At 38.3% G+C, this 25,796-nt stretch overlaps 1 protein-coding gene across 1 annotated transcript; it reads right to left on the reverse strand.

The window, feature by feature from the left end:
- Positions 1-1,594: 1,594 nt before the first annotated feature.
- LOC102506001 (leucine-rich repeat-containing protein 37A3-like) lies at positions 1,595-25,204 on the reverse strand. The gene is given in 12 exon segments (XM_032498604.1): positions 1,595-1,938; positions 3,847-3,965; positions 5,656-5,707; positions 5,710-5,726; positions 6,282-6,356; positions 10,292-10,369; positions 11,384-11,455; positions 14,338-14,400; positions 15,020-15,026; positions 22,394-22,467; positions 24,798-24,960; positions 25,045-25,204. Coding segments are annotated over 12 exon segments (1,224 nt in total).
- Between the last annotated feature and the right edge of the window lie 592 nt (positions 25,205-25,796).

Below are 25,796 nucleotides of genomic sequence, written 5' to 3' on the forward strand. Positions count from 1 at the left end.
TTTTGGTTTTGTCACTGGGGCCTTAAGTTGATGTCCTACATCTATGAAACAAGGATGGTACTACCGTCTTCACAGGACTGTGGGGGTTAAATCAGAAAATATATGGAAGATTCTTTGTCCTGTGCTTGGCATAGGTCGGTGCTAAGTTGGTGTCACAGACAAGGTGGTCAAATCTGCCAAAGGTTTCTGCCTGTGGCATCAGGCTCTGAAAGCCCTTTTCCACCACACGATTATAAACATATTGCTTCTATTTTCTTCTAATACTTTTATGAGTTATTTTCTTTCATGTTTATAGAGATATATTTAAGATAAGAAATGGGGACCTGCTATTATCTTTCCCCCAAATAGGCAGCTGTTCTACTACCAGAAGGCCTGTTCTGGAGAAGAGCTTGGCACAGGCCAGCTTCACATAGGTCTCAGATCAGACCATTTTAAAAGTCCGGATCACATGGGAAATGAGGCTTCTCACGTCATCTTTGGGGATGGAGGACCATAGTTGCTGGGTTACCTGAATTTCAAACTGATCACCCAAGGATGAAAGCCCTGGGAAATTGAAGCCGGTGGGTTTAGAGGGTAATTCGGTGCCCACGTTGTGGTATTCCCATTGTGATTCGTGGGCGTGTTGAACAGTTGGCATAAAGTTGCCTGCAGTAACAGAATATGTGCTGGGAACATCTGTATGGACAGTGACTTCAGAGATAGCTCCTTCCGGCAGTCACCTTTCCAGTAGTAGGGTCTGAAGGAGAAAATAATTCTGGAGAAGGATTTTCCTGAGAAGTCAGTTCCCCTGAAGTTGAAGTAGCTCCTCGTGAAGGAGAATTTATGAGGCTCCTCACTGCAGAGGATGAAGGCCTGCTTGCAGATATTCTCCTGAGTAACTCTTTCCCTCCCAAGTTGTGATTCCTTTTGGCCTTGAATAATTGTGGATCACACGAGAGCGAGTATCAAGGAAGAAGTGTTTTTTGGGGAGGGGGGACGTGACGTTGGCTTAGAAATCTCCATATTTCTAACTCTAGCATCTGCATCTTCTAAAACAGTGTAGGATAAGTCTTTTGATTTGTGATTAACATCAGATTTAGGAGGGGTGGAAGCAGAAGGCAGGGAAGAACAGACTGCTGCCTTATGTTCATTTGTAAATGAAGGCTGAAGGAGCTTCCCACTGACTTCCTGGGCCTCTTCATCATTGAAGCTGCTCTAGCTTTCTTGGGGACGGCCTCCTGAGCTCTTTTTCCTTGGCAGTGTTCTCCACAGGTGGCTGGGCATTCTGTTTCCCCTGACGCATCAATTCTTTGATATGTGTTTTGATGATGCCCCCTGGGCCCTTGAGGACCCTTTCCACTCCCCACAGCCTTTCCCCTACACTCTCAGTCTTTGCTGGGCTGTTTTCCTGTGGTTGGGCAATTTCCAATTCCTTTTGAAAGATCTGCCATTTAAATTTGGGGCCTAAAGTGTCGGCATGTACAAGCATGCGTTTCTTCTTTGTTTTTAACCTCATCAATTTTTTTTTCTTTTTTGCATTTCTGAATCGAACCATTTTTTCAGAAGATAGAATCTCTTCAGTTTATTTTTATAAGGTTAATTGTTGGATTCAGGTTTAACAGAATGGTTCCTTGTGTTTTTTTTCCCCCAAATAACCCAGGGGCTTATCTCCATCTTGTATATTTGAAAAAAGAAGTTTAATGAATGGCAAAAATGCTGCTTCTACATCTTCTAGATTTCCCTCTGAGAAATAAGGCAGTACATAATTTACTGCACTGACAACATCACTTTCATCATTAAAGTCTGGCTGCTCATACATGGAGGCTGGCAGGCTGACACCACGTGTGTCCAAGGACGCCTTCTCTGGCTCAATAATCAGCTTGGCGCTGGTGCTCTGCTTCCAGGCTTGTAAAACCTTCATGAATGACCCTTCTGCATCCCCTACTGCTGCTTCTTCATCTGTCAAAAAAGAGGAGACTGTTTTTGATAATTGAAGGCTATTGGATAGTTTTTTGTCAGTCCACAGCCACATATCGCAGCCAAATAAATTAGAAATCAGCAAACATCTGAGTGCCACTTAGAGAGGAGAAAAAGAAACTTCACAACAAGAGGTAAAAAAGATATCTTTTGAAAAAGTGGCTCTCTACTCAGAAAATTCCATGGTGTGAAATAGAGTGACAGTGTTTAGGATTATTCCACTGGTTCCCAGGGGCCAACTGCCCAGTACTCAAGAGAAGTCAAGGCTGGAAGACAACTGTTCCCCACTCAGCAGGACGCTCTGCAGACCCACTGTGACTCCTCTCGTTCATACACCCCAGCCCATCCTGCCTCAGAAGCAGAGGAGTGAGGCTTCCTCTCTCCACCTCCTCAGCGTGCTCGTGTTCCTGCTCCCATCACAGATTATCACAACACCCGCTGCTAACAGGTCCTCATCTGGATGTGGCCTTTTCCACTTACCACCAATGCCTCTCCATGGTCCTGCTCCCGTATATCCCAGCCCCCATAACAGAAGGCTCTACACAGAGAGAAACACTATGTCCACGCTGGCTCTCTGGCTAACATTTGGGCAGAGATCTGGGGTGTAGGTTAATAAGAGATTTGCCAGGCTGTATGCTAATGTGGAATATTCAAGAAATCAATGGAATAATACTTGGAAGTCCTAAAATGCAGAAGGGAAAAAGCAACTTTTGTCAGATGCCTACTTTGCTTTCATTTTATTTAACTCCTAGTATTTCCAGATTTACTTGGAGACCCATCAAAAGCTTCTGACTGTGGGGTCATGTGTACCACTGTGCAGCTGGGTCTCTCTTCCAGAAGGATTTAAAGTGTTTTTGGTGGTGGTGGTTAGGGTCAGAGGAGGAGGCGAAGAAAAGAGGAACAAGAGTTCGCAGACAGCCCCAAATTGGGGACAGGAGATCTAGGCACTAGGCCTCAGCACTTCACACCTCTGATCTTGCTTTGCTCACCTGTAAAAGGAGGGAGATTAAAAATGCCTGTTCTGCCCACTTCTGGGGGAGAAGGGAGTAATATAATTGGCTTAAAAAAAAAAGTTTGGAAAATAAGCAACATTTTTATGTAAGTAGCAAAATATTATTTATAAAGTGCTCCAGATCATTGATAGAGACCAGTATTCAAGCTGTTCTGCGCATGAAAGCACATTTTGGAAGTCACCAAGTTAAGTGCCAATAAATCTAATGTACAGAAAAATCCTTGAAAGCATCTGAGTGTTTTATGTATAGAAATGCTTGAGTTTCAGAGCAAGTTCAGAGCTGGACAGTCTAAGAATAAAAGAGCCATCCCATCCACTGGAAGGGCTAGGTAGCAGCTTCTGTTTATGGAACCAGAAATGCTCAGGCTCCAAATAAAACACAAAACACCACCACTTGCATTCTTTTATAAAACTGAAAAAACAAACAAAATAAACAAAAATATATTTACACCTGCCCTATAAGACAAAGGGTACTTGAGACCTAATGGATATTAAATCAGTTTACAAACCGTGGTGCACTTACATGAATAAGTTCTCATTTGGGGGTAACGCATCAAGCAGAGAGCACAGTATACAATATGTGGCCCTGAATGGTCATTCCCTTCCCACTTCCATGCCTTTCTCTTGTTCCTCTATGTATGTGGATCAGTTACATTATTAAGCTGACAGTAACTGAGGCATTATGAGCTTAATAATGTAACTGAGAATCTTACTTTTAGCAAGGGAGTAGTTCTTAGAAATTTAAGGAGTTGAAACTCTGAATGAATGAATAAAAATAGTTCGATTACATCATTAGTTTAAAATTTTTATCATCACTGATTAAAAATAAAAATTTTTAAAAAAAAATAAAAATTTATCATCAGGCAATGCAGACTCACCACAACGTGTGGTGCTTGCCAGGCAGTCCCCGTCACAGCGCAGCTTGACTGTCTTGCAGACAACTTCAATAGTATTTTTAAATTGGCAGAGGCAGCAGGTCCGACGGCTAGGTAAGATCCTATAAATGGAAACAGAATTAAATTAGTGGTAAAGGGGTGACTTGAGTAGGGAGACAGGCCACGGCCACCACAGGGCAGTAAAAAAATAAGTTCTTGGGGCACATGGCCTGGAGAATTGGACAGCGACCAGTTGACCAACTGTTGCTTTTAACTGTTGTAAATAAATACAGAGGACAGAAGTGCCCAACAGAAGGGTAAGGATGGCAGTGGGTGTTGGTGTGCCTAGGGAAAAAGATGATAGGGATTAGAATTGGGTGACACTGATTTGTAGTTTAATTCAGAAGTATCTCCTCCCAACACAAAAGGCACTGTCCATTTAAAAAAAAAAAAAAGACAAATAAGACATGGTCAAATTTAAGAATTTCTGCGCCGTGAAAGACACTCTTGAGAGAATGAAAGATAAATCACAGAATACTTAGAAAACTACATATTGAATAAAGGACTGTTTCTAGAATATATAAAGAACTCTCAAAACTCAATAAAAATATAGACAAAAAATTCAAAGATATATAGATGGAAAAGAAGCATGTGAAAAGATGTTTGACATGATTAATTGTTAGAGATGCTACACTGAGATGCCACTATATAACTATTAAATTATCTACAGTTAAAAACAATGATCATATCTGAAAAATTGTGCTCTACACTGAAATTTGACACAACATTGTAAAATGACTCTAAGTCAATAAAAAAAAGTTTAAAAAAAATGATGATCATAGCAAGTTTAGGCAAAATGTGAAGAAAACGGAACTCTCATACACAGCTAACAGAGATGTAAAATGGCTGAACAACTATGGAAAATAGTTTTTTAATTTAAATATACACCTACCAATGATCCAGCCATCCTATTGGCAAGTATTTACCCAAGAGAAATGGAAGTATACATACATATCTACTGGAGACATTAAAATTTTTCTTAAAAACTGAAATATAAGGATCAGGTGAAGCTGTGCAGCAAGTGCAACTCTCGTGCACTGCTAGTGGGAATGCAAAGTGGTACCGTCACTGTAGAAAACAGTTAAGCAGTTTCTTGAAAAGTTAAACATACACTTAGCATAGGATGCAGCAACCTCATCCTTGGGTATTTTGTCCCAAAGAAATGAAAACATATATTCACACAGAACGTATGTTTGCACTTTCATGAGTGTTTTTAGTGGCTTTATTCATAATAGTCAAAAAGCTAGAAACAATTCAAATGTTCATCCACTGGTGAATGCATAAACAAACTGTATATCCACACAATTGGAATACTACTCAGCAATAAAAAGAAATGAATTACTGACAGGTGCAACAACATGGATAATCTCCAAAGAGACTGGCTAAGTGAAAGAAGCCAAAAATAAAAGGCCACATACCCTATGATTTAACTTATAAGGCATTCGGAAAGGGCAAAGTTATAGGGACAAAAATCAGACTGGTGGTTACCAGGGCTGGTGGTGGGAGGAGGGGACTGACTACGGAGGGACATGAAGTGACTTTTGGGTCTGCAGAAGTTTTCTATATCTCAGATGTGGGGGTGCCTATATAACTACATATTTGTCAATACACAGCAAACTGTGTATTTTAACAGAGTGAATTTTATTACATGAAAATTATGAAACTTATACATCAATAAACCTGACTTAAGAAAATAATAAAACAAACCTATAAAAAAACAACTGAAAATAAATGTAATAAAAATCAACTTACAGTTTTTCCAATTCAAGGGCCATCATGGGGATTCTTTCAATTGTTGTGAGACGTGTGTTTTTCCCAGGTCCCTGAAGGAAAAGCCCGAACAGGCATGATATAAACCCAAAGACAAAAATTCTACCTTTAAAAAGATAACTAATATGTGATTATTTCAATTCTGGCTTTTTACTTGCCATAGACAATAATTCCAGGGAGCTCTTATTGAAGAAATTTAAATTTATTTGCATCATTAAATTAATGACCTTGGTGCTGAACAGGACTTTTTTTTTTTTTTTTTCTTTTACCATTATCCTAACTCTCACTCTCAACTGCATTCAATTCTCTTGATTACTTTTTTTTTTTTTTTAGTATAACGTACAACTTATTCCTTTTTGCTTTTTGGGATAAATCATATTTTTACATGTTTCATCTCTATACATGTTCTTCAACACTGCTTTCTTCCTCTGCTGGCTGTCTTACCCGTATACATTCTTTCTTAATCCTTTTCTTTGCCAATAACTCTTACCACAATAACCCAGTTAAAATTTAAATTGTGACTTTTTAGCCAAAATCCTCAATCTCTGATGAAAGTAAAAAAAGAGCAGAAATCAACTCAAGAGCCATAAGACTGTTGCAATACTTACAAATATCTTAACGCTGGCAATTTAAAAAGATAAGTATCTTCAACTGTTATCAAAGGATTATGACTGAGAATTTTGAAGACTGGAATGGCATTAAAATTATCTGCAAAATAACATCCATGAAAGTTTATATTCATTTTTTTGGTATGGAACTCGAAGCTAAAAAAAAAAAAAAAAATCCTGAATCTACCTATAAGTCACCCTTAGAATTCATAAAGCACTCTTCATTTGGGAACTACCCAGGTGTCTAGATGATAAAGTGGAGAACAGAAAGAGAAAAAAAAAAAGTGGATAGCAAAGAAAAAAATATGCCAAAGAACTTTTTAGGCCAAAAACCCTAGAAGGAACTATGCTGGTAGGAAGCCATTCCTCTGTAAGAAATACTATTTCTAGTATCCTCCATAATTCAAGGCATTTTTCTTTCATCTCTAGAAATTTTTAAAATTTCATGTTTTAAACTACCCAGCTAAACACAAAAGTAGGACCAATCCCTTGGTTCTGGAGCTGAAGAAGAGAAAAATACAAGAGGAGCTGGGGAGAGCAACACTCCCACTGCACACTCCCATATGTGTTCTTGTATCACAGCCTTTGCTACCATGTGTGGAATCACCTGCTTACTTGTCAGTCTCCTGGATTGTCAGCTCCATGAGAGCAGGGACTACATTTTATTGTCATTGTCATCTCAGTGCCTGACACAGAGCCTAATATTTACTAGGTACTTAATAAATATTTGTTGCATAAATAACATTTTGTTTATATATCAACAAAGTGACAAATTCATTTTCTGGAACAAATTTTTATTCCAAAATGCTGGAAAAGATTTTCTTCTCAATTCTTTAAAACAAACAAGAAAAAGAAAATTTTTTTTTGTATACCCAAAAGAAACAGGAAGAAAGAAAAGAAAATCTGCCTTTAGGTTAATTAACTCTACTCAAGAATCATTAGTGTACTTTTACAGAATATTATAAAGATTATCACAAATAATACCCTTTGGATTGCCAGCTATCTATGATCAACATTTAATATTTAATCCTCACAGTAACCTTATGTGATAGATATTATTATTATCCCATTTTACAGAGAAGTTATATAACTTGTCCTAAGGCATCAAGCTAGTAAGAAGCAGAGCTGGAACCTGAACTCTGTTCTGACTCCAAAGCCTGTGTTTAACCTGAATTTAAAAAAAAAAAAAAAAAAAAAAAGGAGTGTGTTTAAAATAACTATTACTTTAACCTTAAGTCTGAGGGCACTAAATATAGAAATACTTTTTCAAATTTCATTTCCCCATCTGGGAGAGCCTCTATGAGAATTACATTTTTCTCTTTTATTTCATTTCTTCAATTATCTCCCATGATTAAATATTTAATTAGCCTATGGTCATTGAGGCTTTAGAGATTTTAAACCATGTTGCAGGCTAATCAGTAAAAATGGTGGGGTGAGGACATCTGAAAATTCATCCCTCCATAAAAACAACAACAACTGGCAAAAATGGTCAGAATCAACTTTCTCAGAACTCTGGAAATTTAACCAGTGGGCTTGTAGCAATCTGGGGAGCAATTTATTTAAGAAAAACAAATTAACATCTATAAGGACAGTGAGATCTGTATTGCTTTAGCTTGTCCTAGACCATGACAGTGGTAGCCTTGAAAAATAGCCCACATCCTAATAACCAAAAACTTCCCCAACTTGGGAAAGGAAACAGTTACCCACATCCAGGAAGCACAGAGAGTTCCACACAGGATCAACCCAAAGAGGAACACACCAAGGCACATAGTAATCAAAGCGACAAAAATTAAGGATAAGGAGGAAATATTAAACTTAGCAGTACCCATACCTCCTCTGAGAATAAATAAGTTGAATTACCTCCCACCACCAAAACAAAAAGAAAAAAAAACAAAGTTAAAAATGGTGCTTTATTAATTAATTAGCTCTTGGTTTGTCTTTGAGGTGGACCTCAGATTCAAAATAGACTCTAGCACACCTCTAACTTGTTCACCTGGTGTTTGTCAATAACACAGAGGTTTCATTCAAGAAACCTACTGAGTTATAATTACCTGAAACCCAGTGATGAATCAAGGTTTTGTGGGGCTTAAAATTCATCTACATTGGAAAAATCCTAACTAAAAACATGCAAAGTTATAAACACAAAAACTGCTAGGATCCCTCCCAAGACCTTGGAAGGGACCTAGGCAAGTGGGGAGCCCTGCAGCTTCAGCTTCATTTAATTCATGACAAATTCACCTCAGCTGGGGCCCTTTTCCAGACTTATTTAATGCAGAGGAAAATATTATTTCAATTTATAAATACCTCAGTAATATCTCATTATAGGCAACAAAATGACAACTCAAGGGGTGGCACCATCTAGACTTTCTAGATTTGGCACAAAACAAAGGAGGAGCCCAGCCGCCAACACACACTTACTGTATTCTGACAACCTTTTGAAAGTAACTGTGAATGAATTTTAGGAATACAGTGTTAACTTATTTCCAACACTGGCTCTGATTCTTTCATTAACTTTTTCTGCCATTTAAGGTAAACACAGAAATTCAAGAGGAACAGGCTCATGCCTCTTCCATGACCATCTTTTCTAGCCCACCACCCATTTTCTACTTCCTTGCCCCCCAACCTTGTTACCCTGCTGCAGAGATGCTAGCATGGCTCTTGTAAGTTTTCCCATCAATTTTCTCCCAGTATGAAAGTTTCTTGGGGACAAAGTCTTTGGCCTATTCTTCTTTGTAACCCCAGCACTTAGTGCAGGGCAGACACACAGCACGCATGGCACTCAATGAATATTTTTGAATAAATTAATTTTTATTAACTGTGATTCCACAATCCCCCCCCCCCCCCGGTCACCTACATAACCATAATGAAACTCAGATTCTTATAAGGGATTCTTGGTGTTATAAAGTGTTTAGAAAAGGTCATGAGTTTAAGACATGGTACTGATGCTACTAAAATCTCTTGGTGGAGGGACCTAATGAGTCCACTCTCTGGCAAGAGAAAAACTGACCCTCTGTTCTCTTTCCACAAGTTAGGCACCAGCAAACCAATGAAGATGGGAGGGAGATGCCACTGGTGGGCATCTGCAGAACTGTTAATCCAGCTCCAGACACACCTTCAACACCTTCATTAACCCAAAGTGAACTGTGTGAAACTGGATTTCTGAACTACAAGACAAATAGGAGAGTCTTTTCCAAAGCCTGATTTAGAGGAGGCTCTTCACCTCGAGTCTAAAATCCCCTTCAGGCCACTGAACCTACCTGCTGTGATCTGCTTGTGACATGGAGAAATCACAGAATTTTCAAGATTCTGAAAAACCCACACTTCTTATTAGTAGTAGTCAGGAAAGTACATAGAATTAGGCAATAGCAATGTATCTTCTTTATATTTTTCACACTACAGCTTAACAGAAATATCCACACCTCAAAGGTTCCTATCGGCCACATATAATTCACTTCAGACATATATACTTTTTGAAAAATAATGTTTTGGGTGGTTGGGGAGAGAGGTGCCCAGTGGTGGGTGTTCAGGAATTCTTTATGGTTTACCATTTAAAAGAAGCTAATAGTTGAGAAAGTACCCATAACTTTTGCTCCCTGAAGAATTTGGGGCTAAACTTAGTTCTTTGCAGCTCTGTGCTGCATACATTTTAAGTAGTTAGGAATTTTGCACATGAGCAGGAACTAAATTCAAAAGTGGAATTTCAAGTACCATTCACATATTGGAGCAACAACAATGGGATTCCATGGCAATGCTAATTTGAGTGTTTCTGTTGGGTGCCTTTTATTTTATTGCTCGTGCCAAGGATCAGTAGTAGGGAAAGCAAAGTGTTCCATATATGAGTTAGACAAGTCTCCTGGCCTCTTTGTACCTTAGTTTTCTCATTTAAAAAAAAAAAAAAAAGATCTTAAGACATAATTTCTGGAATTCATAGTGAGCTTACACCCAGCTAACCAATTACCGATAACCAAAACACATAGCTTTTACATGCATTCATCTATTTCACTTACAACTTGTGTAAAAACTGCATTCCATTCCAGGCCCAGAATATTCCAAAGCTCAGGTCTATGATTAAGTTGCAACTTAGATTTCTACAAACTGAAAAAAGGAAAGAAAAAAAAGACACAAGCAAAAGAAGAAAAAAATATTCTTTCAGAACATTATCTTTTGGCAGTAATTCTAATTTATATATGATGAAACATAACCTTATTATCTCTTCCATACACTAAAGAAATCTCACTGTGGAAAATAGTTGCTTATGATTTATATTTTCATAATTACATATATGGTGCATTAGATACTGTCGGTGTCACGATACCACGTACACATACACACTGTATGCGGAGAGAGTTGATGGCTACTCTGAAGCTTTATTAAGCTGCACAGTCTTACATAGCAAAGAAGAATGACAAAGGAAATGGTTAACTGGCAGTGTCTGGCTCAAGGTCAGAAGACCCTTTATGTTTTGGTAAATCATGTTTGTGTTGACACCAGTGAGCCTTACAGCTTATCAGGGCAGAGTGTATAAGAAACGGCTGCTTTACAATGTTCTTCTTGGACTCAGGTGGCTGTGCCTGTCTTAGGTTGCCCCTCTCTGGGGATCTTACCCGTCCTTGGCTAACCAGCCTTCTCACCTCTGAGTCTGCAGCTTTTAATAACTTGTTTACCATTCCAGCCCAAGGCTTGTTCCCTTGTTCCCACAGTCAGGGGCCTACAAATACAAAACAGTAAATCCTCAATAAATATTTGTGATAAGTGATCCTTACTTCTCTAGCAAAGGGCAGTACTACTGACATTTTGGGCCGGACTACTCTTTGTTGTGGGGGGCTCTCTAGTACCCTGTAGGTGGTTTAGCAGCATCTCTGGTCTCTGCCCACCAGATGGCAGCAGCATACCTATAGTTCTGATAACCAAAAATGTCTCCAGACATTGCCAAATGTCATCTGACTGCAAATCTTTGCAAGAGACAAAAAGGATTAGCTACATAATTGTAGTAGCTCTCTACACTAAAATTTTAATGTTTCAAAATGAGTAGCAAGTTAATTTTATAAAAAATTAAGTTTTATAAAAATTCCAAACATAATGAAGTTATATTTGTAACTTACACAAACTCCAAAAAAGGTAGCGATTCAAATGTACCACTTTCAAAAAACTGTATTTTATTGAAGGATAAATCTCTAGGAAAAGGAAAAGGAAAATATTGCCTCAATTAGCTACTAGATAGCTAATTAGTAGGAATAACTTCTAGAGGTTAGAATAACAACGAGTAAGTCGCTTCTGTATGACCTCTAAACCTTATGAATTGTTATTGGAAACTGTCCTCACCTTCTTAAGGGTCTCACTTTCATGATTTTCACAAATAATATATACACCTATATAGATCTTGGTAGAATTTGGAGGTAATCTTTCCTCAGAGCAGAAGAATTGATTAGATAACCTTTTGTGGTCTTAACAAATTCTAGATTATAAACTCAAAGTTTTTACCTCCATATATAATTATAATGTTCAATGTGAAAATGAATACTCTATTTACACAACTCCCAGTTTAATTCTATTTTTCTATGCCAATTCAATACCAGCAGAAATAAATGATAGCCTTTCACATGACTTGAAAGGAAGTTACTGCTCTTATTAATGTGTAATTTGAACTAATTCAGTATTATACTAAAATATTGACTTTTATTTGAAACACCCACACTTGACTATAGCTGGCTATCTTATTTCCACTGATTCTAACTTAGTCTCTCACTTATCCTGGATGGGTGTAATTGTCTTCTGACTGGTGTTTCTGCCTCTGGTCTCTTCCTTTCTCAGTCATCCTGTACACAGTCACCAGGTTAACTCTCCAGACGTGGTTCTCAAATACCACCATCACTTGTAAACTTACTTAAGAAATGCTCAGCTCTACTCAGGACCAACTGAATCAGCAACTGTGGGGCACAACTTGTGCTTTGACAAGCCCTCCAAGTGACTGATTCTGCTGCAGGCTCAAGTCTGTCCGAGAGCACTGCTGCGGGAATGGGGCAGCCTGGCGTGTCACCCTCAGCGTGGCCTTCAAAGCCCTAGATGACCTGGCCCTAATCTCCTACTCTTCCTACTTGTACTCTCCAGGTACTAAAAGCATGTTTCCTGTGTTTTGCCTCTTTTCTTTCTTTCTTTTTTTTTTTTTTTGTATATTTATTCTTCCCAAGATGTCTGTCTGTTGATACACAATGGCCCTTTAAGGTCCTGTTCAAACAGCACTGATCTAACATTTTCTCTGATCCAGTTTGAAGTCTTTCTTCCCTCTTCTGAGCTCCAAAACCAACTTAGGGCTCTCATTGCCCCTCTACACTTCTTTTTTTCTTATATAGCTGTTTTTGCAGCCCATTTCCTCTGAGTATAAACTCCTTGAATGTATGGACTAGACCTGCTCATGTGCAACGTCTATCATGTTTAAAGCCAATGCATGGACATAGAGCAAAGTCAGAGTTTTTAAAAATAAACAACTAGCTGGGGAGTGAACAGGAGGAAAACGACTGTTTTGGAAGAAATGTAGGTCTACTACTTCATCGCTCCCTTTTCTACGCCTCTGCAGCACTCTGTCATCCACTCTGTGCTTGTGCATTTGGTTTGAGCTTATGTTTATTTTCCCTGTGAGATCAGGAGTTGCTAGAAGGAACTCTGTCTTACCCATCTTTGTGTTTACATTAGGCATGTGCTCGGCATACTCTTTTTTACTAATTGGCATTTCTTAAAATGAGTAAAAATGATTTACGCTAACATGAAATAATCAGCTAAGAAAGTATTTCATAGTAGAAGTAGTCAAAGGCCTAATCCACTGAGCAGTTAACTCATTTATTTTTCTCCAAACTGTGTTTCTAAGGTTTGGAGCCCACATGACAGAGGGACCCAAGAAGACTAACACAAAAGTGGTTGCCCCTTAAGGTTTGGATGGTCTGACTGTTAAAAGGACTATTTTTAGGGCCATGTGAGGGTCCTTATACCCACTTCCCTCAGCCTTCTATATTTGCAAGAAGAATCTCGTTGCTAAAGAGCATCATTAGTTAGCTTAGTAAGGATTAATGGCATACACAGCTCTGGATGCCATGGACAATGGATAAAAATTGATCTTTCATAGCAAAGAACACAGTATCTCCCTATCTCTAAATAAACAAAAATACTATGCAAGCATTTCTTTCCTTGTATAATGAGGCTGCAGAGTTTTTTATTTTGTAATTAGTGAAGTTAGGGGCATTTCTAATATGCTTACTTGGTGTAAACATGTATAACTATACCACTTTAACCATCACCTTAAACATTTTTAATATTGGTATAACAATTCCAACATTGAACCCTTAATGCCAGTCTCTTGTCTTGGTAACTTGATGTGTTCTGGACAATACTGTTTACATAATTCATCTGCTTTAATATTTAATATTTAAATGTTAATTTAATTTATATTAAAATTATGACTTAATGGCACTCATATTAATGTAAGTGTTCTATATTTTCTGGTCCTGTAGGTGATAATTTGAGCTTAACTTTAATTCCTCTCATTCTACTAAACCACCTTTTTCACTCCTTTTCTGTGAAGGCCACACAGTGAGTATGTGAGGCTGTGCAGGCCACACACAGTCTCTGTCGCGTGTTTTCCTTTGTTTTTTCCTCCATTTTCCCAATTAAAGCCCTTTAAACATCATCCTTAACTTGTGTGCTGTGTAAATACGGCTCATGGGCTGGATCTGATCCGTGGGCCATAAACTAAATATAAGTGGATGGTATATGAACACTTACATAATAAGGTTCATATGAGTGTCTAGAATTGCTTGGACCTCATTACTACTTCTCCTCTACAACTGAAACTGTTTTTCTATCTGTAGCTTGTCTATATAAATGTAAAAATTAAAAATGCATAGGAAGTATTTGATGCTGGAGATGGGCTGGGGCCCTACACAGAGAATTACAGAATTTTATTGCCTGAAAAAATTGTAGAGGTTATCTGATTTGAACCTCTTAATTACTTTTTGATAATATAACTAAGACCTCATAAGTAAATATGATTAACTAACTAACTTACAAATACCGGAGGGCTAGCAAGCCTTTAAATGATTCCTTATGTAACTCAGTCAAAGAACTTTCTCTGAGAATTCTAAAAAATGAAAAGGTTATTTTGAGTCAAGATGCAACACAACTACAATTACTTACTACATAAGACTAACTCCTATATGTAGGGGAAGCCTGGATAATGCTGCCACCTAAATACCCTAACTCTTATTTAATTTAGAGATGGTGATCTCTGCTCTGGTTTCATTTAATCATTTTTTCTTCCGTCTTCCTTTGCGTCCATCTCTCTCCATCACACACACACACACACACACACACACACACCCATCCGCTCTTCCTCACCAAATCATGTATTCAACGCCTACTCTTCAGATCACAAGTCCTTGGTTAGAACCCAACTCTGGGCAGCACTGATGCTGCAGAGCTGCCACTCCTTTCTCTCTTTTCCCAAACCGTATCTGGAAGTCCCAGAGTATATTAGGGCTGCAAATGAAGCCATTTGATTTTTCTCCCCACTGAAATTTTTTTTCAAAATTAAAATGTACGTAAAATATACATACCTGTTCACTTTAATAATTAGAACTTCCCATGTAACACCATTCACATCAAGAAAAAACACAGCCAGCACCCCCACAGCCCCTGCTGTGCTCCTTTCCAATTACAGCCCTCTCCCTAGAGGGAACCACTATCCTGACTTTAATACTACTTTCCTTGCTTTTTAAATGTAGTTTTGCCTTTTATACATCAGCCACAAAGAATATAATTTATTCTTGCTTCTTAACTTTATGTAAGTGGAATCATTTATGTATTATTCTCTATGTTCTTTCATTCAACAATATTTTGTAAATCTATTTTATTCTTGCATGTAGCATGTAGTGTTGCATGTCTAGCAACATGTGGCTACTGAGTACTTGAGTAGCTAATGTGCTTAAGGAGTTGAATTCTAATTTAACTTAATTATTTTTAAAATTAAAATGTAAAAACTGATACTCAATGTAATTATCAGAAAATGTTTGGTCAACTAATCTTCAACAAAGGAGGCAAGAATATACAATTGAATAAAGACAGTCTCTTCAGCAAATGGTGTTGGGAAAACTGGACAGCAGCATGTAAAGCAATGAAGCTAGAACACTGTCTTACACCATATACAAAAATCAACTCAAAATGGATCAAAGACTTAACCATAAGACAAGATACAATAAACCTCCTAGAGGAAAACATAGGCAAAACATTATCTGACATACATTTCAAAATTTTTCTCCTAGTAGAAATAAAAGCAAGAATAAACAAATGGGACCTAATGAAACTTACAAGCTTCTGCACAGCAAAGGAAACCATAAGTAAAACAAGAAGACAACCTATGGAATGGGAGAAAATTTTTGCAAATGAAACCAACAAAGGCTTGATCTCCAGAATATATAAGCAGCTCATACGACTCAATAAGGAAAAAATAAACAACCCAATCCAAAAATGGGCAGAAGACCTAAACAAGCAGTTCTCCAAGGAAGACATACAAATGATCAAAAGGCATATGAAAAAATGCTCAATATCACTAATTATCAGAGAAATGCAAATCAAAACTACAATGAGGTATCACCTCACACCAGTCAGAATGGCCGTCATTCAAAAATCCACAAATGACAAATGCTGGAGAGGCAGTGGAGAAAGGGGAACCCTCCTACACTGCTGGTGGGAATGCAGTTTGGTGCAGCCACTATGGAAAACAGTGTGGAAATTCCACAAAAGACTAGGAATAGACTTAACGTATGACCCAGGAATCCCACTCCTGGGCTTGTATCCAGAAGGAACCCTACTTCAGGATGACACCTGCACCCCAATGTTCATAGCAGCACTATTTACAATAGCCAAGACATGGAAACAGCCTAAATGTCCATCAACAGGTGAATGGATAAAGAAGATGTGGTATATTTATACAATGGAATACTACTCAGCCATAAAACCCGACAACATAACGCCATTTGCAACAACATGGATGCTCCTGGAGAATGTCATTCTAAGCAAAGTAAGCCAGAAAGAGAAAGAAAAATGCCATATGAGATTGCTCATATGTGGAATCTAAAAAACAAACAAACAAACAAACAAAAACAAAGCATAAATACAGGACAGAAATAGACTCATAGACAGAGAATACAGACTTGTGGTTGCCAGGGGGGCAGAGGGTGGGAAGGGATAGACTGGGATTTCAAAATTGTAGAATAGATAAACAAGATTATACTGTATAGCACAGGGAAATATACACAAAACATTATGGCAGCTCACAGAGAAAAAAATGTGACAATGAGTGTGTATATGTCCATGTATGACTGAAAAATTGTACTGAACACTGGAATTTGACACAACATTGTAAAATGATTATAAATCAATAAAAAATGTTAAAAAAAAAAAAAGAAAATGTTAAGTGTGTTTGCAACAATTTGGGTGTGTGATACAACTTTTCAACTGTAAATTTTATGAAATCTAAATACAAATAAAATTTAGCAAGAAAATTGAGTTTCAAAGAGTACAGACAAAAACTATGGAGACTCTCATTAATTTTTATACTGATTACATGTAGATATGACAATACTTTGAATATTTTTGAAGACTTAAAGAAAAAGATGTAGAATATCTTATCAACAATGTATATAATGTTTACATGTTGAAATGATAATATTTGGGTTATAAGGGTTAAATAGAATACATTAACATTTATTTCATCTGTTTCTTGTTACTTTTAAGTGGCTACCAGAAACTGTAAGGGGATTTCTGTGGCCGTCATCACATTTCTGATAGAGTGTAAGTCTTCTAAGTGTGGGACTAACCGCACTTTATTGATTCAATTACTGGTACATACCAAGAGCTTTCTATTCTTTAGTTACTAAAAACAATGCTGGTTTGAACAGTCCTGTATTTGTATCCGGACACACATTTGCCTGAGTTTCTCTAGGAGGTAACAGGGATACAAAATTGTACTTCTAAGAAGTTGTGCTATTTCAAGTTGGCAGATTGAAACATGTCAAGCCTCTACTCCTTCAACTTCCACCAAAATCCCTAAGAATGACAGAAAAGATATAATTTAAAAACGACAACCTTAGCTCAAAGCAAGCAGCTCTACAAATGCTCCCTGACCAGAAATGTCCTGTAGCTGCCTGCAGCGTGATTATTTGGGATGGTGTCGTAGGAGCAACCTGCAGCACATCAACCCCACATCTTTGCTCCTTGACCCAGGCAGCAAAAAAAAAAAAAGTTCTTCCTCCAGGTTGGAGCAACTGGTGTTAGAAAAAGGGCAAAGTCCCAGAACCCTGGAGGAAGGCCATGCACTCCCTCACTAGCCAGCAGAAGGCACCTTCCACTTCTTGCCTACTCTCAGGAGAACCCAATGGGAGTAACAAGCCTCAGCAGCTCACTTCACCTCTCCCATAAAGCTGGAAAACAGAAGCAGCAGAATCTCAACTACAAAGATGAACTGTACTCAGAAATGACCAATGGGAGAAACCCAACTCTATTAAGGACAGAAAACAAAAACAAACATAACAGCATATAGCCCGCTAATCAGAGTTAACACAAGAGGACTTTAGAACAGCATAATTAGTATCCCCAGGCAGATGTAAATAGACAGTACATCCGTTGCAAAGAATCAACTCAAGAATATATGAATGGAAATTTTGCATTAATTTAAAAAAAAACTCAGTACATGAGCAGCAGAAATGACAGTTAAAGAACAAATTAGAAAACTGAGAGATCCAGCCAATGACCTCTCCAGAATGCAGAATGCAGGGGGCAGGAAGGATTCACACTCACGCCTGCCACCTGGGTCTGCCCGAGGACAGCTAAGGCCTTTGCTCTGCCTGGTCTCACAACAAAGACTAGGAACATGCTGCGGGGAAGAGAAGGTGCTGTTTTGCACCAGTTTCTTTTCTTTTTTCTTTTTTTGCACCTGCTTCTTAAACCTGCTAAGCAGGAAGGCCCATAACCAGTGCCTCCAAGAGTTAGAGGGAGGAAGCAGTAGGGAGCCAGCACACAAGAAACTCTGTAAGATAGCAAAGGTAACTTTCTCTTGCCTCAGAGAATCCCCTTCCTTGTGGGAAGTATTAACAGTTGTACATCCTTCAGGAGCCCTGGGGATTTGAGCACACACTATATTGCATTGTGAAACTATTTCCACGGAGTTCTGCATGTAAAATGTTCTTGTTTTTCTCTCACAGTGCCTTTTGGTTACATTTATATTAATTCCATCTCATAGCTTAAGTCCATCTCATAGATTATTTACTCATAGCTTATGAGAATTAACATGTTACTATCTGGAAACTCTGTGGCTGAAATCAAGGGCAGCTCTTAGTTATATGGTGGCTCACATTATACAGGATGTAGTTCCACGCTTTTTCAAAAGATCATTAAAAAAAAAAAACACAAAAAACTTAAATTCCCACAAAGAACTCTTGGAGCCCTGAGAATGCTTCCAAGACCCTGACCTCCATTTGAAATTGATCACGTTAGAAGGAACAGCAGTGATGGTCAGAAGATATGTGAAGGGGGAGTGGTCAACAGGTGGTGTTATGACTGACTGTTTTCTCACCTCTGTTAAGTAGTTAAGTTTCATATTTCCATGGAAATGATCCACAAAAATCAGTACATCCAATGACATTTATAGTAACCCTTCTCATAAATTAAAAGTTGGAAAAAACTCTACATCCCTACATCACATAACAAAGCTGTACGCGAACACCATAGATGACATAGAAAGATCATAAGAAACGATACATGAAAAAAATCAAGACAAAAATGAAACTCACATATACTAATGATAACTTTAAACACTGACAAGGATTCAGTAAACCAACAGAGACAGGGCTGACCCTCAACTGTTGATGGCAGTGTCTTCTGATTGACTGTTGCCCATGTCAGACTGGCTAGAGTCTAAGTATCACAGAAGGATGGGGAGTAACCAAAGAGTATGTCTTTTAAGTTAATGGGGTTTCTTTGTGTCAAGGTGTTTGGATGACAGGATAGAAAAATTTTTTTAAATAACAACAATACATTCAATCTAGAAGTAAAGTTTAGAGAATGAGTCAGTCACCAAAAAATTACCCCCAAAAGGAGCTTCAAATAAGCAACTAACTGAAATAAAATGTATTCATCTGTAGAACTCCAAACACTCATTTTCACTGAAGAAAAATTTTAAAGTTATAGGGAATCAGAGTTAAAGCCAGATCTAAAACTTCCTCACACCAGGAAAGTATCTAAACCAGGCACGAACTAACATTTAAGAAACATCCATTAACCTCTGACCACGGTTATGGTCTAAGGCAACCTTCTGAATTTCACATTCATTCTTGATATTATCTATTTTTACAATTATCCCTCTCTGTAACTTCTAGGAAACTGACAGGGCTCAGGGTTTTTTGTTTGTTTGTTTGACTTAACGTATAATGCAAACAGTAGGCCATTCTGAAAGTAATTTACCCTCCTTCCTCTGCTTTCTTTCTCTCCAAAGCACTTATGAATATTTCATATTATATCTATTATATTTATATATTTATTTTTATGTATTTTTTAACCCTCTGAGGACTGCGCTGTTTGGTCTCTTTTGTTCTTGGGCCTATATCCCTGGCATGTAAAACAGTCCCTGGCACACACTGGATCCTCCATAAATATTTGTTGGATGAATTCGGAAAGCGACAGGTTACCAACTATCAGATACTGTTATTTAAAACAAATCTTTCATTTATTATCTACTTATAGCTTTACAGAAATGTCTTTCTTCACCCATACATTTGTGACTCAATCTTTTGAGACAAGAATCCTTTGAGAATTTCATAAATGTAATGGCCCTTTTCCCTAGAAAACTGCTCTTTCTTGAATACATGCAAAAGTGTGCATGCAATTTCCATTTGTGGATCATCCTTTTAGGGCAGAGGTTTGTGAACAGAGTGGACTGAATTCAGAGGCCCAAACTTGGAAGGGAAATAAAATTACTTCTCCATTTTCACAAATCTCTAATTAAAACTAGCAATTCCTTCTGTTCTGAGTGCAGGCAACAAACCACAGGAGATTAGCAGTACAGTTAACTTGCTTCCCAACAGAAGTCACAGATCACTCCATATCACATGTTTGTTGCAGGTATCTTGAAATATCATTTATTCTCATCACTATCTTGGAGTTATAATAGTTATTAGACTTACAACTATTCTTGTTATTTAATGTGTTAAGAGAAGCATATTTATTTCTATATCACTAATTTTTAAAATATTCTGAAAATGATTTCAGTGTAATGGTTTCCTTTGTTTTTCTGTATATATATTAATTTATTTTACATTTAATAACATTATCCTAAGAACATAAGCTTATGCAGATCGCCAAAAAGATACATGTGGTGGGGGTAGGGGATTAAGAAATCCTGCCATCGGGAGCCACTGACTCTAAGTTAGGAACCTCTGCTTATAAAGTATAAAACTCAAGCTGCCTTAGAAAATTTCAATCCTTACCAGACTCATATTATACTGTGTCAACTGAAATACATGCTTTAGAAAAATTAGTTTTTTAATTTTGATTTACTTTTCTTAAATATGTAATATATATTCACATGGCTCAGAATTCCAAAGGTATATAGTATACGATCCAAAGTTTTCCCCTTACATCTTTCCCTCAGTCTACCATTCAATTTTCCTCTCCAGAGAAAACTAGTATTCTCTATTTCTTGTGCCAAATGACTTTCATTTTTCTTACAAGCCTGGGAAATAAAACCTCCAAGTCAGATACTGTCATGAGAAATAAAAATCATATATAGTATTTAAGAAATCTGTAAATTTAAAAAACAAAAACAAAAAACTGCCTGGTTCTAGCATTTTTTTCCTTATCAGTAACTTATCAGATTAAGGGGGCATCTCTTTAAGGGTACTCATAATCTCTACTTCAAGATTACTATGACTGTTACTACTTTTATTATTAATTTGGAAGTTATATTTATGATTTGTCTATTCAGGTTGAACAAATAATACAAACTGCCATGAAAAATGCCAGTTAATTGCCTTGAATGTAGTTTTCTCCCTAAAATCACTTATTTTATCTAACCTGACTTACCTACAAATCAATTTAAAAAAAAAAAACAGAAAAATGGGTAAAGGACAGACAATTCAGAGATGAAATACAAATGTCCAGCAAACATATAAAGATATTTAAATTCACAGCTTCAGAAAAATTCAAATTCACATGGGACCCCTTTTATTGACCCTTCAGATCAGCCAAAAACTTGGAGAATATCCAGCAGTGGAAGGCTGTGGGGAAGTAAAGGCTGTCAGGGAGTGCTGACTGGAGTATAAACTGGCACAACTTGCTTGAGGGCAATTAGAAGTTTATATCTACATACTTTTCACCCCAACAATCCCATTTCTAGGTATCTATTCTACGGAAATACCTGACAGGCTCACAAAGATGCATGTGCAAGGATGCTCATTGCAGCAATGTTTGTAAAAAGAAAACTAGATGCAATCTAAACACCTTTCAATACAAGCATTATTAAACTGATACATCCATACTATGGAATATTATGCAGGAGTTTAAATGAATGGGGCAACCCTCTACGTACTGGGAAAGAAAGAAACATAAGATGTATCATGACGTTAAAGAATCAAGTTGCAGGATGTTATCCTTTACATACAAAAGGATAAGAAAGACACATGACAAACTTATTTTATCTGTAAATATGTATGTAGCCAAATACATGGAAAAGAGTCTGGAAGGACTGTTTTACTAAACTCAAAATTGTTGTGAGTGGGGGATTAAGGCACAAGAAGGGTTTTCATTATACCTGTTTTTCATTTTTATATATTGAGAATATAATCATGTATTACTGGTATAATGGAAAGTAAGTTTAAATTGGTTCTTGCTTATTTGAATGAGGGCCTGCCAAGTTTGATTTTTTAAATAAACATGGAATTTCAATCAATAGGTTGGTTTGGAATATGAAGGGGGAAGTACCTTTTAACACAGCTGTTGACCTCGAAATTCTGGACCAAGAAGAATCTGACAAGGCAGTTAGTGTTTTGTATGCATGTTCGGAGAGAATATACTCAGTTTCTCAGTCCAGCAGTAAGGCTTCCATGTATTTTCATCAATGTAAGAAATAGAGTTTCCTTGGAAATCTCTGTGAAGGAACACAGTTCATATCCTTAAATAGGTAGGAAAAGAATGAGCAGAGTAAGTGAGAGAATCACAGTAACCTTGTGGGGAATACTCAAATGCAGAAGAGACCAGCTTTCTAACTCCCACAGCTTCTTAGCTTCCCAGTGGGCACAATTCATAAACATATAATGTGAGGCCACTGGCACAAGTAATGAGGCATCTCCTGAGAACCTGAACTTCCTATCTGTCCAATTTCTTGGATACATATTGCCAATTGTTTTGAATGTAAGTCTTTTTTCTCCCAAAGTCACTTATGTGTCTAAAATGACTCCTACAAATCAATGATAAAAATGGCAAAAATGTATCATTATCAGCAAGTAAAGAAATCTTATGCCAGGTAACACCAAAGCTTTGGCTCAGTGCCCTCTAAATCTCTCCAGGTATTGGAAGGATAAGGGCAGTTAGAAATTAGAGACTAATATGGAAATACCTCTTAGACATATCGCATAAGGAAAAGCACAGATCACCGAGCAAGGAGTGAAGTTATTACCTCATTAGGGGAAAAAATGCAAAGGAAAGAGCCTGGAAGGAAGGACACACATCAAAATAGTAACATAGTTATCTTATGGGTGGGAGGGAGGGTGGGGAGAGAATTTCACATTTTATCCTGTGCATACTTCTATGACACTTTCTTTTACACAGTGAGAATGTACCCATGAATTACACATGTTTAAAAGAAGCTGTTAAATGCCTGAGGTTCAGTTTCAACCACTAACTGGATGGCGTTGAATCTTTACCTTTAGCTTTGTCCTCTTCCCTCAGCAACGACGATTTAGTTTATATGCACATTTTTCAGGGGGATCAGAAATAAGTCAAAACAGATACCTGTCTGCCCACCTCCCTATGGGACATTTCCACTCAAACAGAAGCCTTCTGGTTGCTTTATATTCATCAATAAAACTGAACCCATGTCCCTCAAAGTGGCTCTCCTTCCCAACTGTATGTCCACCTGTTGTACCACCAGCCTTCTCCTCATCAACATATTTGATTTTTCTCTTTCCTGTACACCTCGCCCCCCGACTCTAGGCAGTTAGTAAACCTTGTCAGTTTTCCCTTTGTTGTGCTTTTAGGATTTCCTCCTCCTCCTGTCACAACCATGCTAATTCAGCCCATTCTCACTTTCCTCCTAGGTTTTGCTACAGCATTCTGTTTGGTCTCCCTGAATCCAACCTTCCTCTCTAGATCACACTACATATGGAATCTAAAATAAACTTCTTGTTTTCATCATTTCTCTCTTTTCCTTGAAAACTTTCAATGGCTCCCCACATCTTATAGCATATTTTTCAAACCCTCATTTGTGACAGTCAAGGTTTTTCATAGCATATCTTTCATTGCTGCCTAACCCCGTTCTTCACAGCTAGACTGATCTCTTAAATCCTCATGCTTCCTGCAGCCACACCTTTCCCTAGACTCTATTCCCTATTTTTACTCTAACAAATCACAGCCAGTCTTTAAGTTCCAGTGAAAGTTTTAGCTAACCCATGCAGTTTCCCCTGACCTCCACACCCCAGTGATTCCAGGTTCTGGTTAATTACAGCACCTCTCTGTATCTTTTAATACTCAATTACACATCACCTACCTTTTAAGGTGTATTCCCTTTCTTCCCACCTGTCACTGTGATGTTCTGGAGACAACGCCATACTTCTGTGGCTCCCACAGTACTTAGCCTTGGGTTGGGCATAAAATGGGTGCTATACATAGAAATCCAGGGGGCAAAGATGAGTTCTCAGTGTAACTGAGGGATTGAATAATAATAATGGCTAACACTCAGATATATGCTAGGCACTGACGTAAAAGCTTTACACGTATTAACTCACCTAAATCTCACAATAATCCTATGAGATGGTTGGTGACTATGATAATCCCTAATTTCCAGATGAGGAAACTGAGTCACAAAGCTAATAAAGGGCAGATCTGGATTCAAACCCAGGTAGTCTGACTCCAGAATCTCTACTCTTAACCACTTTGTTGAATTACCACCAATGAGATGGGGAGAGGTACGGGTTGCTGCAATGAGGATGGAGCAAAAATGGGAGAAGAGAAGATGTTAAGAAATTAAATAATGGACTAAAAAATGGAGTAAGAAAAAGAGTAGGGGCAATTCAAAAGACTGGAGAAGAAGGAATGATAGTAAGAAGGCGAATGAAGATGAGAAATTTCTTATAAGACAAAAGGTAAAAACAAAGTCAGTCAGTGTGAACTGGGGAGATGAGGAAGACCCAGGAAGACCTCAAAGAAAGGCTGCCAGGTCAGGCAGGATGCAGAGAACAAATGAGGAAAAGCAATACTTACAGGACGGTGAAGGTGCCATTGTAGCTGTCGGGCTCTGGCACAGGCACTCTGCAGTGCCTCTCCTTTGGGCTGAGACCAACGCAGGACAAGGTCTCAATACTGCAGATGCAGAGCTCACAGACATTCACGCTTGTGGGAGCACTCTGTTCCAGTTGCTCCTTTTCTGAGGTGTATGTTATAGAATGCACCACCGAAGGATCAGTCTAAACAGCTGTCTTCGATGACCCTGGGTGTCGAGTTATGGTACCTTCTGGGCCTACAGCTGTAACTGTGATTCGAGTCAGGAGTGGGTGTGCAAGGGCCACCTCAGGAGAAGGAGCTGTAGTCTTCTGAAGGAATGTAGAATGTTCAGCCTTCATAACAGGTTCTGCAATCACACTGGATTCTCCAGTTACAGTCACTTCCATGTCCACAGTGTCAACTGTGACTGGAGTGATGCTTGGAGGGGCAAGTGTCCCATCAGGGTGTTTTGGAGGGGGAGATGTAGAGTGTTCAGCCTCCGTAGTAGGTTCTGAAGTCACGGTTAGCTCCAGGTCTACGTGATGAGGTGTGACGCTGGACGGTGTTGGGTGCTGACCTTGACTCTTCCTTGGATTTTGGATTGGTCACCACTTGATGGGGTGGATATTGAACGACAACCTCCTTTGCTAGCTCTGGAGGCTGGTTGGAGAATGTTCAATGCCCACAATGGATGCTCGTTACCGTAAGTTCCACGTCCACAGTGTGAACTGTGACTGGAGAGATGCTCGAAGGGGCGGGTGTCCCCTCAGGGTGTTTTGGAGAGGGAGATGTAGAGTGTTCAGCCTCCGCACTAAGTTCTGAAGTCACAGTTAGCTAAAGGTCTATGTGATGATGTGTGATGCTGGACGGTGTTGGGTGCTGACCTTGACCCTTCCTTGGAGTTGGAATGGGCACCTCCTGATGGGGTGGATATTGAAAGTCAACCTCCTTTGGTGGCTCTGGAGGCTGAGTTGGGGTCTCTTGCTTGGTTGGAGAATG

Source organism: Camelus ferus, chromosome 16 (assembly GCF_009834535.1).
Source record: "Camelus ferus isolate YT-003-E chromosome 16, BCGSAC_Cfer_1.0, whole genome shotgun sequence".
In the NCBI taxonomy this organism is placed as follows: Eukaryota; Metazoa; Chordata; class Mammalia; order Artiodactyla; family Camelidae; genus Camelus; species Camelus ferus.